The sequence below is a fragment of the Pangasianodon hypophthalmus genome, chromosome 17 (genome assembly GCF_027358585.1).
Source record: "Pangasianodon hypophthalmus isolate fPanHyp1 chromosome 17, fPanHyp1.pri, whole genome shotgun sequence".
Lineage (NCBI taxonomy): Eukaryota > Metazoa > Chordata > Actinopteri > Siluriformes > Pangasiidae > Pangasianodon > Pangasianodon hypophthalmus.
In genome coordinates this window covers 2,398,570-2,411,215 of record NC_069726.1, presented here as the reverse complement: position 1 = coordinate 2,411,215, position 12,646 = coordinate 2,398,570, and the positions used below count along the sequence as shown (strand labels likewise).

The window sequence follows — 12,646 nt, the reverse complement described above, 5'->3', positions numbered from 1 at the left end:
TGCTGATTAGAAAAGTCCCAGGTCTGCCTTCTCAGTAGTGGTGTAACACATATCCATATCTATATTTGTATCTGTGTTCAGATTTAAAACCAAAGTGGGCGTGGCCTAAACTGGAAACACTGGGGAAAAAAAAGAGATGTAGAAGTGAATTCTGTCTCTGACAGTTCCTCAACCTCAGCTACATCACTCCATTTCATAATTGGTCTCAAACAGACATGTGGGCAGGACTTTTTTTTTTTTTTAATCCATCCCATGGTTACTGTAACATACAGCTCATTATACAATATACTATACCTTTTATGAACCTCATTATAGCACAACTGCTGCACAAAAATATTATTCAGTGTTGTTTTGACCAGCAATTGCACTATAATGCATCATTCTGACTCTATATTTAATTATCCTCAAACCAGCAAATAAACACATCTCTCAGTTTGTGTAAACATATTTAATTGGGTATTATTTGCTATGATTAAAAGCATGATTAAGTGATCAGGATTAGGCATTTCTGTTTCAAAGCCAGCTAGCTACACTCTGATCTGGTATCTCAGGGGTATAGGGAGGTGACCACCAGAGGTTTACTCTGGGAGAAGAAAAAATGGAGGAGGTGGAAGGTTGAGATCTCATTTTATAAGATAAAATGTCATTTCCCCTCATTATTGGTGTCTTATATTAATCATTTTCAGTGAAAATGGCCATGTTTTTATTGTTACTGGTGGCTCTGGTTGATTAGAGATTATGATTAAATAACAAATTCCTGCTACTGCTACTACTGAGGATTTATTTAATAGATTTCCTCACCTCCCATCTGAAATTATTTCCTGGCTAAACCACTGAAGGTCACGACTGCAGCTGAGACTGCAGGTCAGACCAAATTAAGGACCAGAAGTCTGTCCAGTCTGGGTGATTTCACCACTGGACCTCTGCTGAGTTCATCAAATGAACAGAAGTCTCCAGTTCAGCGCTCTCTTCATGTGGAGTCCTGCTCCACTGCGTAAAGGTTTTCACAAAGCGACAGTCCAAGTGACACAATTTCCTGCCTGTGTGAAGTCTCTCCTCCATCTGGGAAATTTCTTCTCTCCAGCTGTTCCCTCTAATCTCAAAAAAAGAACGGCGAGCATGCATCCATGTCATTGAGCTGAGGAGCCGTGCTCTCTATGGCCTCACTCTTTTGATAGTTTTTCATGACAGCTTTTGCTCCATCACTCTAATTCCTGAAAGCACTCGTATTTATAATCTCTTCTTCCACGTTCTTCATCTCTTACTTTAGTGCTTTTTCCATGCAGTGTGTTTGTGAGAGAACATCTTGACTTGGGACTTAGTAATGTCAAGCCATTGGTTTACATTGGCAAATCACTCAAAATGATTTACTCTTTTAGGAAAGTAATCAACTTTCTGTTACAACCCCAAACTTGATTATTCTCCCATAGCAGCACATCCTGAAGTGTTTTATTCCCCTTATACCACAGCAATTTGCCAGTGATTACCCAAGGATAATGTGGAGAGTCAACCATAAACAGAACAAGTTGTTACTAACGATAATGTTTTAGAATAATATAAACATTCATATATTCATATAAACCTGTGATTTGTGATGAACTACGATTTGAGAATTTGAGCACCATGATGTATGTAAATCAGGATAAAATTGTTCAACCTTTGTGTTGTAACATCAATGAAACGGTTTCTGTGTTTAAATTTTGCTCTACCTCCTGCAGCACTTAAATCCACTGAGCTCTGGGGTTCACATTGCTCTGATGTTCTCATAATCATTTTCCTTGGGGGGCAATCGTCCATTCTTCTCCAAGGGGCATTCCTCACGGCCATGGGCTCTGTTTAGATCCGATTTCAAGTTTCTCATATGCACTGCTTTCATCAGTTTTCATCTTTTTTTCCTGCTGGTTGTTCGTGTGGACCCTCCAGCCCACGGCAGCTCCACAGCAGGATCTGCTGCCTCATTAATCGCCTTGTTATCAGGCGCAGTTGGAGGATTTTCAGCTGCGGTTCCTTTACAAGGGAATTTGCTGGCATGCAGCTTCCCACTGCTCATGCCCTGGAGACCGGCCTGCACATCGTGATCATGTCCTTCACAATTAAAAGTTTATAAAAACCAACCTGCAAGAAAAAAACAGTACAATTATAGCTGTAATACTATTTTGCTACAGTACTATTTTGGCCAAGACTTGAAAAATAACTTGATCCAATAAACTAACCAGTGAACAGGAAAAAAAGAATTTTTTTCACACCAGGTAACAACTTCACAGGTGTTGCAGTGGTAAAGCATTTGCCTTGTGATCATGACGCTATATGTTTGAATCTTGCTGATGCTGAGCATGGCTTCTTTTCTTTCACTTTTCACTTTTTTATTTTCACAAAAGTTTCCTTTTGATGAACGACAATGTACTACCTACCGCTGTTTCCTGTAACCCACCTCAGTGATGGCTAGAATCATTCCAAGCTCCTTACAGCTACAAAAGAGACAAGGTCCAGAACTAGAAGTTGCTGGCTGACCTGGACCAGAAGCTCTGTTTCCCAGCTGAGATTGCTTCAAAAAACCTCAGGCTAGACCTTGTTCTGTAGTCCTCTTTACAGTTTATCCTGGAGGATGCTGTGGACAAGGCAAGAGGTTTGCTGAGTTTGCAGTGGACGCACAACGACCTGGCTGGAGAGTCAGAATCCATCAAATATAGGTTGAGGATTTGTAGCCAACTTTTTGGTGTCGAGAGTGGAAAGCTTTCACACAGGATGCAGACTGGGCTATGTTTCAGTTTTCACAAATCCCAGATTTTCAAGAGAACCAGGGATTGGTTCCCTGGACCTCTTCCAACCATACCAAACTCTCGGTGCCAACAGCCAAGTGTGAAAATGACCTACATGAGTAAGAAGTGCAAGGCTAGGCCCATCATCAAGCCATCAAAGCCTGTTGTGGACCGCCCTGCAGTTTGATTTTGGGCGAATCCCAGATTTTCAAGAGGACCCGCATTAGGTTCTCTGGAACTCTCCTGAGATCGAATACAGCTTTCACTTCACTTCACCAAGTGTGCCAAACCCTCAGCACAAACAGCCACGTGTGAAAATGAAAAGAGTCAGGAGTATGAGGCCAGGCTCATTATCAAGCCATTAAACCCCTCTCTCTGACGCCACTTAGATGAGCAGACAGTGGCTCTGGATGAAGAGGAAGGCTCTCTTCTGAACCCCAGGCATCAAAACACCAATCCTCACTGCTCAACCCTTTGGAAATGTCATGGACTCATCAGCGAAACATTGAGGAAGGAGTGTGCTCACTTGCTAACCTTGAAGATACCATCACCATCCTTGCAGAAGCTTCAAGGCAGCAATTCTGTGCAGGTGTGTGCAACCAAGGGCTAGTCCTATAAAACAAACTGGTCTCAAAGCTAAAAACACAGCTGAGAATCACTATTAAATCTCCTCAATGTCAAAGAGAAACACTTCAGCAGTAAGGAAGTTTATAAAAGTTTATTACAAGAATAAATTTGTTACTATTCAGCTAAACTGTATGAATTGCAATTTACTCGTCCATGTTTTCACTCGGCTGCTGTTCATTTCCTCCTGCCATGTTTGACCGTGAGAAAAAGGGACTTGGCCTGTATCACTGAGATTACCTCAAGCCTGGAATTCATTCATGTCTTATCTGAAATATGACGTTCCCCGCCAATTCGGACAGAAGAGCTAAAATCTAGACATTATTTCCACAGCGACCTCAGAGGCCAAGGCAGATCTGATAAGCACTCGTCGTGTAGCGTGAACGGTGTGAGCGAGCGAGTGTCTGGAGATAACGCCGACTAGCAGGACTGCCTCTGAAAGCAAAGACCAAGTCTCTAACAAACACAGTCGAACAGCTGAGATTGATTTGGCTAGCCGCTATTGCTGAGATTACAGCGAGAACAGAACTCGAATCCATTTACTTCTTTTCTCTAAAAGACAAGCGAATGGAGGTTTGTGTAACATGACCATAACATAATCATAACACTGTTAAAGCTAAATTAATATGTATTCAGCTGTAATTAATATAGAATCTCAATAATCATCGTTCATGAGCAGTTCGTTTAAGGTGCCAGTCCTCGTCACTTTTTTTCTTTATTTTTTGCAGACATGGGGCAGCAAAGTTTTGACATTCCAGCTAGCAAGGTTCAAGAATCAAGGAGACGCTTCATCCATGTGCGCCACCATCTTGCTTTTCAGAACACTGATTAGCAGAACGCTAATGTACCATAATTAACGCTACACATTCAACAAGAGCTACGTTAAATTCACAATGTCAAAATTCTGAGACATTTAGAAGAAACACTGACAGACGCTTATTTACTGTTTCAAATACTGTTTCATTTCATTTCTAAAAAGCTTTGATCTGGTAAAGGTTAATGCTAACTCAGCAGAGAAATCCAGTTTTAAGCCCAGATTATGATCATATGTGCTTTTCAATATAATTGAAATAAATATAAAATAAATATATTTAACTTTAAAAATGGCAACATTATTGCCACACACACACACACACACACACACACAGAAACTCTCATAGAGTCATAATGCTGACAATGTTAACATTATCTTATATCAAGTTAGGGTTTTATTAAATCACTTATTTTAAGTGTTGCTTATTTTATTCACTTATTTTAAATTATATATATATAAAAAATATAATTTTTCTTTTCAAACACACACCCAGCAAAGGTATTTACCCCGTCCATGCTTTGGGATATCCAGATCAATCCAGTCTATTCATTCACCCGTAATTAGTGCTGTTTGTTTTGTCCAGTAGACTGAGACTAATTTAATGTCTCCCCATTACAGCTGTCCAATAAACTCCTCATCCAGCTGTTGGCTCTAATGGACTTCTGGCTGCTGGATTTGCTTCTGAGCCAGACAGAGACTCTTCAGTGTGTGTGAATCGGTTCATTTTGAGGATTCAGATGTGTTCATCAGTGAGCTGAACATGACACACTGCTGCAGAAAAGGTTGTTTTTTTTTATTTCAAGCTCAGTGTTCCAGTTTTGACAGCATTTTCTTTATCATGTAAATAATAATACATCTTGGATAATATTTGGATTAAAAGTGACCTCTTGTCTGTGATGTTGCATGTTTAGGATATGAGGGAGGTATAATAAATGCTGAGTGGTTGATGATGATGATGATGATGATGATGGTGATGATGATTAGTAATGATCTAGCGACATCTTGTGGCCATAAACAGAAGCACAGCACAACAAACTTGGAGAAAGTTTATAGATTTAAAGTATTAAGTGTTTTGTGTAGTATAAATTTTCTCGAATTAAAAAAAGTATGAAATAATATGAAGCATGAAATAAGTATTGGCACCTCTCAAGAGAATGGGCAAAAATAACCATCAGATAAAATAATAATAATAAAAAAAAAAATTAAACACACCGAATAACTGAATAAATGACCTAATTTTCTTTCTTTCTTCTTCTTCTTTTTTTAATTATTATTATTATTAGTAGTAGTAGTAGTATTCTGATTATTATAATTAAAACTATTCGTATTACTAAATAACAGTATTTTCATTTACAAAGTGGATAGATAGATAGATAGATAGATAGATAGATAGATAGATAGATAAAATTACACCCTATATAATCAAGGTGAAAATATCACTCTTTATGATTATGATTTATTTTACATTAGTTATTTATTTGCATTTTCACTAAGGGTGCCAATAATTTTGGAAGTGACAGCATTTCCATTTTGCCACGCTGATAAGCGTAAATAAAGTTTAAAACGTCGAACTAAACCAGAAACATCAAGACGCGATTTTTAAAACGAAAGTAAAAAAGAAAGGCAAAGAGAAGATTGAACTACAAAATTACCGCTGAACTACAAATCCCAGAAGACCTGCCGAAAACCGAATTTTTTTTTTTTTACGACACTTCAGATCGGAAGTTGGCCCGAATGGCGGCGCTGATGAGAATTGCATCGTGTACACGCCGGGTTTCTGCCTACACTCGCGTGGCTGCTGGTTTATGTTTCAGGACTAAACTCCAGCAGCCAGAATTAACGGTTTACTCATTAATTCATCATCATACAGCCAGAGCTTTCTTCTGTAACCTCCTGCTGCAAAATCCAGCGGAAATGTCAGCTTCTTTCTCCACATCATCCTCATCATCATCATCATCATCTGCTGAAACTATGAGCCAGAGGATGGTGTGGGTGGATTTAGAGGTAAATAAATCACTTTTAGAATCAATAATTCTCTGTATGTGGACTTGGACTGATTTCTAAGCATGACTAATGCATTATCATGTAATATTACTGTTTTCCATGTGTTCTCTTTCAGGGTCTATTCCATCTTTTCCCTCTTATCAGTATGTGGTGTCAGTATTCAGTACTCTGCATCTCTGGGACAGTGTTTAGGGAAACTGCATCTTAATATTTGTTTGCACTGTAATTGTGTTTTCTGTGTAAGACTCTTTCTGTTTCCTGACATCCGGACTTGCTGGAGAAGTCAGCTTGCATGCTGATGGGAATGCTTAATCATTCCAGGCCAAAATCTTTCCCTCCCTGTGTTTTCACTCCATTTAGGGCTTCTGTGACTATTTACTGAGATTTTAGAGAAAGGCACAAGGTCTGTGGAGAAAGGAATTATTAACTGTCACACCAGTGCATGTTTAATACAAGAGTAAATTCATTTTTCTGTTGTAACTACTTTTTGATTAGCAGGTAAACGTCAGGTACACTGAAGATCACGGAATAGCAAAGTGCAGTGAACACTAAAGATCACGGAGTAACAAAGAGCACAGGACACCGAAAAGCACTGAATGGCAAACTGCAGGGAACACCGAAGAGTGCGGAATATGAAATGAAGGAAACGGTGAAGTGTAGGGAACGCAGAAGAGCACGGAATATGAAGTGCAGAGAAGTGCGCTGAGAATGGAATAGCTAAGTGTAGGAAAAGTGCATGGAACACCACTGAACATGGAATATTGAAGCACAGGGAATATGAATTGCAGGGAATGCCGAAGAGAACAGAGTATGAAAGGCAGGGAATGCTGAAGAGCAGGGAATGCTGAAGAGCGGGGAATATGAAATGCGGGGAATGCTGAAGTGCATGGAATAGCGAAACGCAGGATTTACCCAAGTGCATGGAACAGAGAAGAGCACGGAATACGAAGTGCAGGAAACACTGATGAGCATGGAATATCGAAGAGCAGGGAATATGAATTGCAGGGAATGCCAAAGAGAACGTAATATGAAAGGCAGGGAATACTGAAGAGCAGGGAATTCGAAATGCAGGGAATACTGAAGTGCAGAAAATAGCAAAATGCAGGGAATATGAAATGCTGGGAATGCTGAAGAGCAGAAAATAGTGAAATGCATGGAATAGGGTAGTTCAGGGAATAGCAAAGAAGAGCATAGTATAGGGAAGTGCAGGGAACACCGAAAAACACTGAACAGCGAAGCACAGGGAATGCTGAAGAACACAGAATAGCGTGCTCTTACATTAATATCAGTGTTTTTGCTTTCCAGTTTATTTTCCCAATTTTATCCTCACTGTGTTGACCTGTAACTAGCAAACTCACTTTGATGATTGTTCATTAAAAATGCTGGCTATAAGAGTTAACCTGTGAGCAAGTCCATCATTATGTACATCTAGGTTTATAAACTGTGTGATGATCTGCATGAGCGGAACATCAGTCTAAAATGCTCACATCTGTGTGTGTGTGTGTGTGTGACGTTCCAGGGACAATTCAGAGTCTTAGAGCCTTTATAACGAATCATTTACAAATGAAATCTGTAATCCGTTTGCCTTTATTTCAGATGACAGGACTGGATATAGAAAAGGACGAGATTATTGAAATGGCATGCATCATCACAGACTCGGACCTCAACATCATCGCTGAGGTAAGAACGAAGAACTGTGATGCAGATCAGCCACAGAGTCGTATGTTAGTGATGTAACGTGTAAAACAACTCCCATTAGTGTGGTTTAACATACATTAAGACTGCTACAGAGAGTGCACCGGGGTGTGGGCAAACTCGAAAGGAGTGCTAAACAGCTCAGTGTAGAGGTTCGACACTGGGGCGTGTTCCAATTCAACCTGTTTCTTCAGGCAGGTAGTAGGACTGCATGATGTGCTCGGTATTTATTGTTTTAGGGACCTAATCTGATCATCAATCAGCCGGACGAGCTGCTCGACGGCATGTCGGATTGGTGCAAGGAGCATCATGGGAAGGTACGTGACGAGTTCATGATTATCCACACGTGATCAGACGTGTATTTCGTGTTCAGGGTGTGTGTGTGTGTGTGTGTGTGTGTGTCACGATGCGCTGCTGTTTGGTGTGCTCAGTCAGGGTTGACACAGGCGGTGCGGGACAGTAAGATCTCACTCCAGCAGGCCGAGTACGAGGTCCTGTCCTTCGTCAGACAGCACACACCTCCGGGCCAGTGTCCTCTCGCGGGTAACACACACACACACACACACACACACACACACACAGTCTTCATGTTCATCATCACACAATCATTTCAGGAAAAAAAGGAATATAGCTCTTTTACCATTCTGTTTTTTAGGTGTTTGTGACTGTTTAGTCATTTAATGTGTGTGTGTGTGTGTGTGTTTGTGTGTGTGTTTGTGTGTGTGTTTGTGTGTGTGTTTGTGTGTGTGTGTGTGTGTGTGTTCCAAGGAAACTCAGTGCATGCTGATAAGAAGTTTCTGGACAAGTACATGCCCCAGTTCATGCGTCATCTCCACTATCGCATCATCGACGTGAGCACAGTCAAGGAGCTCTGCAGGTGAGTGTGTGTGTGTGTGTGTGTGTGTGTGTGTGTGTGTGTGTGTGTGTGTGTGTGTGTGATTACACAGCGACCAGTGCTGCTTTTCTACATGAACTTTAGTGACCCGTGGTTTCCACACATGCTGATGAATAAGCCCTGTATCCATCAGGAGTGTTGTAGTTGAGCAGTGGTGTGAGCAGTGAATAATAGCAATGCTTTTTATTGGGACACACACACACACACACACACACACACACACACACACACAGCTGTCATAAACACTGCCTGTCCGGAGGTTTGAATTTGTGTTGAATACTGCAGTGTATTTGTAAAAGATTATCCTGTGACTCTATAGTAAAAGTGTGTTGCTTTTCTCCTTTTCATCCCTCAGACGCTGGTTTCCGGACGAGTACAAGCATGCGCCTCAGAAGAAAGCTTCACACAGGTCAGTGTTTAAAAGACAGCAGTTCTCCACACGTCAGTAATAATGTGACGTAAATCAGCCAATAAGTTAATACCATGTGATTTAGAGCTGTTCTGCCACGTCTCCTACTTTGGGACTGAAAAAAGGCCACACCTCCTTTAGTGGGACTGACAGACACAGAGGCCACGCCTCTTTCACTGAGACATAAAGGTCAAACCTCCTTTACTAGCATAGAGACAAAGGCCACACCTTCTTTACTTGGACTGACAGGCGCAGTTATGACTGAGACACAAAGACCATACCTTCTTCACAAGCTCTGACACACAGAGGCCACGCCTCCTTCACTAGCATCCACACATTGGGGCCACGCCTCCTTCACTTGTATTGAGACACAGAGACCATGCCTCCTTTACTAGCATGGACACAAAGGCAACACCTATGAAGGAGGCGTGGGCTTTGAGTCTCAGTCACTATGAAGGAGGCGTGGCCTTTGAGTCTCAGTCACTATGAAGGAGGTGTGGCCTATGAGTCTCAGTCACTATGGAGGAGGCGTGGCCACACCTCCATAGTGACCAAGGGTCACTTCCCCTTTACTAGGACTGAGACACGAAGGCCACACCCATTTTACAACCTAAAATTACTGCTTTAAACTTTTTGCTTGTGGTGTCAGCCATTTGTAAACATCTCAGATCCCAGCTGGTTCTGTTCGCCCCTCACCTCTGAGCACATTGTTATTAATAGTGCTCTACACTCACCCTGAAGCTTTGCTAGTGCACTACAGATGTTGATTTGAGACACTTCCTGAGTGCGGTTTGTAACTGCTGCTCTTTCGGTCTTTCCAGAGCGCTGGATGACATTCAAGAGAGCATCAAAGAGCTCAAGTTTTACAGAGCGACTGTCTTCAAAACTGAAGGAGAAGAGAAGAAGAGGAAGATTGTTGAAAACGGAGAGAGCAAACACACAGCATAAAACACACCTGCTCTGGCTTTGGAGAGTGATCTTAACTTTGCACAGCATGTATAACCCTGAGCCTGTGAGAGTGTGTGTGAGTATGAAAGAGTGTGTACGAGTGTGAGACTGTGTCTGTGCGCAGTTCCGTATTTCTTATTTTATCACCTGATACGCAACTAGTTCCATGCGTTCTTTTAGTTCTCATCTTATTACTACTAAAGTTAGGAGTGGAATTTCTTTAGGGGTTTGTTCTTGAAGTGTTTTGAATTTGTTCATCTTTCTGTGATGTTGCTGTTTGCTGGAGCACAAATACAAAATGTGAACACTGATCCTTCTCTCTTCATTGTTGTCCTACGCTTTTTTTTCTTTTTAAATAAATTCCTGCATGTACTGGTTGTTTTTGTGATGGTGGTACTCAGAGTTGTACAGCAGGTGGCAGTATAGAAACACAACTCACATTCAGAATCGTAAAGGACATTCCGCCTCTTTTCAGTGAGTCTGGAATCGGTTCAATTCACCTGTAAGAACCGATTCTTCTGACTCCCAAATGGCTCCTTGCTGTTTTTTTCCCAAAAAACTGTCCAGAGTCACGGATCTTTGCCTGTCTATTGCTTAAGTTATTCAATTAAATCTTGCTCTACATATTTATTAACAATATAACATTATACTTCACATAGTTTTTGTTATAAAACGTATGCTAGAACTGTTTCAATAATAATATGACATCTAATAGTGCTAAACTTTATTTATATTGCACCTTGCATACTTTCAAAATGCAGCTAAAAATGCTTTACAGTTTAAAGGAAAAAAAGAAATTCAAATAATAAGCCAGAAGTAGTGTCTACTATAAGTGTCTAGTAAAATAGACAAATAATAATAGTGCAGTAATTAGTAATATATAATAGCAATCAGAATAGCAAAAAGAGGAAAATAATATTAAATATTTAAAATATAAGAGAATAAAATAGTGAAAGTACAATAATAAAAATAGTAATAAATTAAGACAGATACTTAAAGCTAGTTAAACATTGAAGGTGTTTTTTTTATTTAAAAAATTAAATGTATGATTTTGAGAATTAAAAAATTTTCACTGTTCACACACACAACACTGTTTCAGCAAAAGCTTAAAAGACTCTTGCTCACAGACGACACATCACCAAGCCCAAACTTTCAGCCAAGCAGTTAGCACCTTTCTTCTGTGTTTTCAAGCAGCACTGTGTTAGAAATAAAGTATAGGCATCACACCTTCCATACTGCACATTAGTTTTTATGTTAAAGATTACTTACATCACTTTAATACTTACTTATTTATTTATTTATTTATTTATTTATTCATTTATTCAGGGGAACTGGATGCTTGGTGTCAGTGCTGTACTGAAAATAAACTACACAAATAAAAAGCGTGCCAATACATTGTGCACAGCAACAGATAGGGTACAGTGAGTAATGATACACCTGCAAAGTGACCTGTATGCCTGTAGCTTTTCACAATATGTCACAATATTTGTGTTCACAAATAAGTGCTTAAGTATTGGCACCCAATGTGATCTCAGCAATATTTTACAGAGTTAAGGCACTGTCAATATCTGTGATCTCTCAGTAAAGTGTACTCTGACGAGATTTATTAGCATATTGACATCTAGAGTAAGGTCCTATGCTCTGATACTATTCTAGATTGGATCTTTTTCTTGTCTGAAGCTAATAATAATCCTTCTTAATGCTCTTTATTGAGAAACAGTTGTGTTAAATTGATCCATCATAAATCTATAAACTCAACAATCACTGCACACAACTGACAAATCTGCTGACAAATCTGCTCCATCACAGTTTAATTAAACTACAGCTTTGACAAATCACTGACATTTACTCTAATTATTGAACTTTTGAAATATAGACTTGATGGGCAGCAGAGACATGAAGTCATGTTTGAATAAACAGCATCTGCTTGACAGCAGTCTATTAATGTGTGCTGAACTGGACAGCTGTCACATTATCTTCAGCGATCATTTATATGCTACAGAAGCCAGGGATCGTCTATTCATTTCGATTAAAAAAAATAAAAAATTCAGTCAAAAATGAAATGTACGTATACAATTTCCTTGTAATTGCACATGCAGTCAATCAGCTCAGACAGGAAGTGTGCTTCTCTAATTTTGCACTTGAGTTACAAGGCTAATGTAGCTAACACAGAGCTTAACAGCGCTGTCATAAGCTTGTCTACATAAAGTCAGCGCTAAGCTAAACTAGCATCTAACCAAGGCAAATTCATATTTCACATCCCACACGTGAAATATTTCTTCTTCTGTGAATTTTATTTGGTTTTGGTCTGCTTTAGCTGCAAAGTAATTTCACAACAATCTTAGTGAGAAAAAAGCAGACAAGAATAACTTTCAGGAGTCTCGCAAATCTTGCTTTGGCTAAACTGTACACGTCGGCATCACCGGCTAACAAATAAGTTACGCACTGCGCTAAGGAAGTGCTAACAGCTCCATTCCTAAATCACCTCAATCGGCTTT

At 39.9% G+C, this 12,646-nt stretch overlaps 1 protein-coding gene across 1 annotated transcript; it reads left to right on the top strand.

Annotated features, from left to right (window-relative positions):
• Positions 1 to 5,899: 5,899 nt before the first annotated feature.
• smfn (small fragment nuclease) lies at positions 5,900 to 10,520 on the top strand. Its single transcript, XM_026943679.3, has 7 exons — positions 5,900 to 6,201; positions 7,798 to 7,881; positions 8,136 to 8,213; positions 8,328 to 8,439; positions 8,665 to 8,773; positions 9,147 to 9,200; positions 10,022 to 10,520. Exons 1-7 carry the CDS (start codon positions 5,932 to 5,934, stop codon positions 10,146 to 10,148), a joined length of 834 nt encoding a protein of 277 aa, XP_026799480.1. The 5' UTR covers positions 5,900 to 5,931; the 3' UTR covers positions 10,149 to 10,520.
• The last annotated feature ends 2,126 nt before the right edge of the window (positions 10,521 to 12,646 follow it).

Excerpts from the sequence above, each read along its gene's own strand:
- smfn (XM_026943679.3), top strand. The coding sequence starts at position 5,932 with ATGGCGGCGCTGATGAGAATTGCATCGTGTACACGCCGGGTTTCTGCC. Across the intron at positions 8,440-8,664 it reads GGGCCAGTGTCCTCTCGCGG|GAAACTCAGTGCATGCTGAT; the intron begins GTAACACACACA and ends GTGTGTTCCAAG. Across the intron at positions 8,774-9,146 it reads ACAGTCAAGGAGCTCTGCAG|ACGCTGGTTTCCGGACGAGT; the intron begins GTGAGTGTGTGT and ends TTCATCCCTCAG.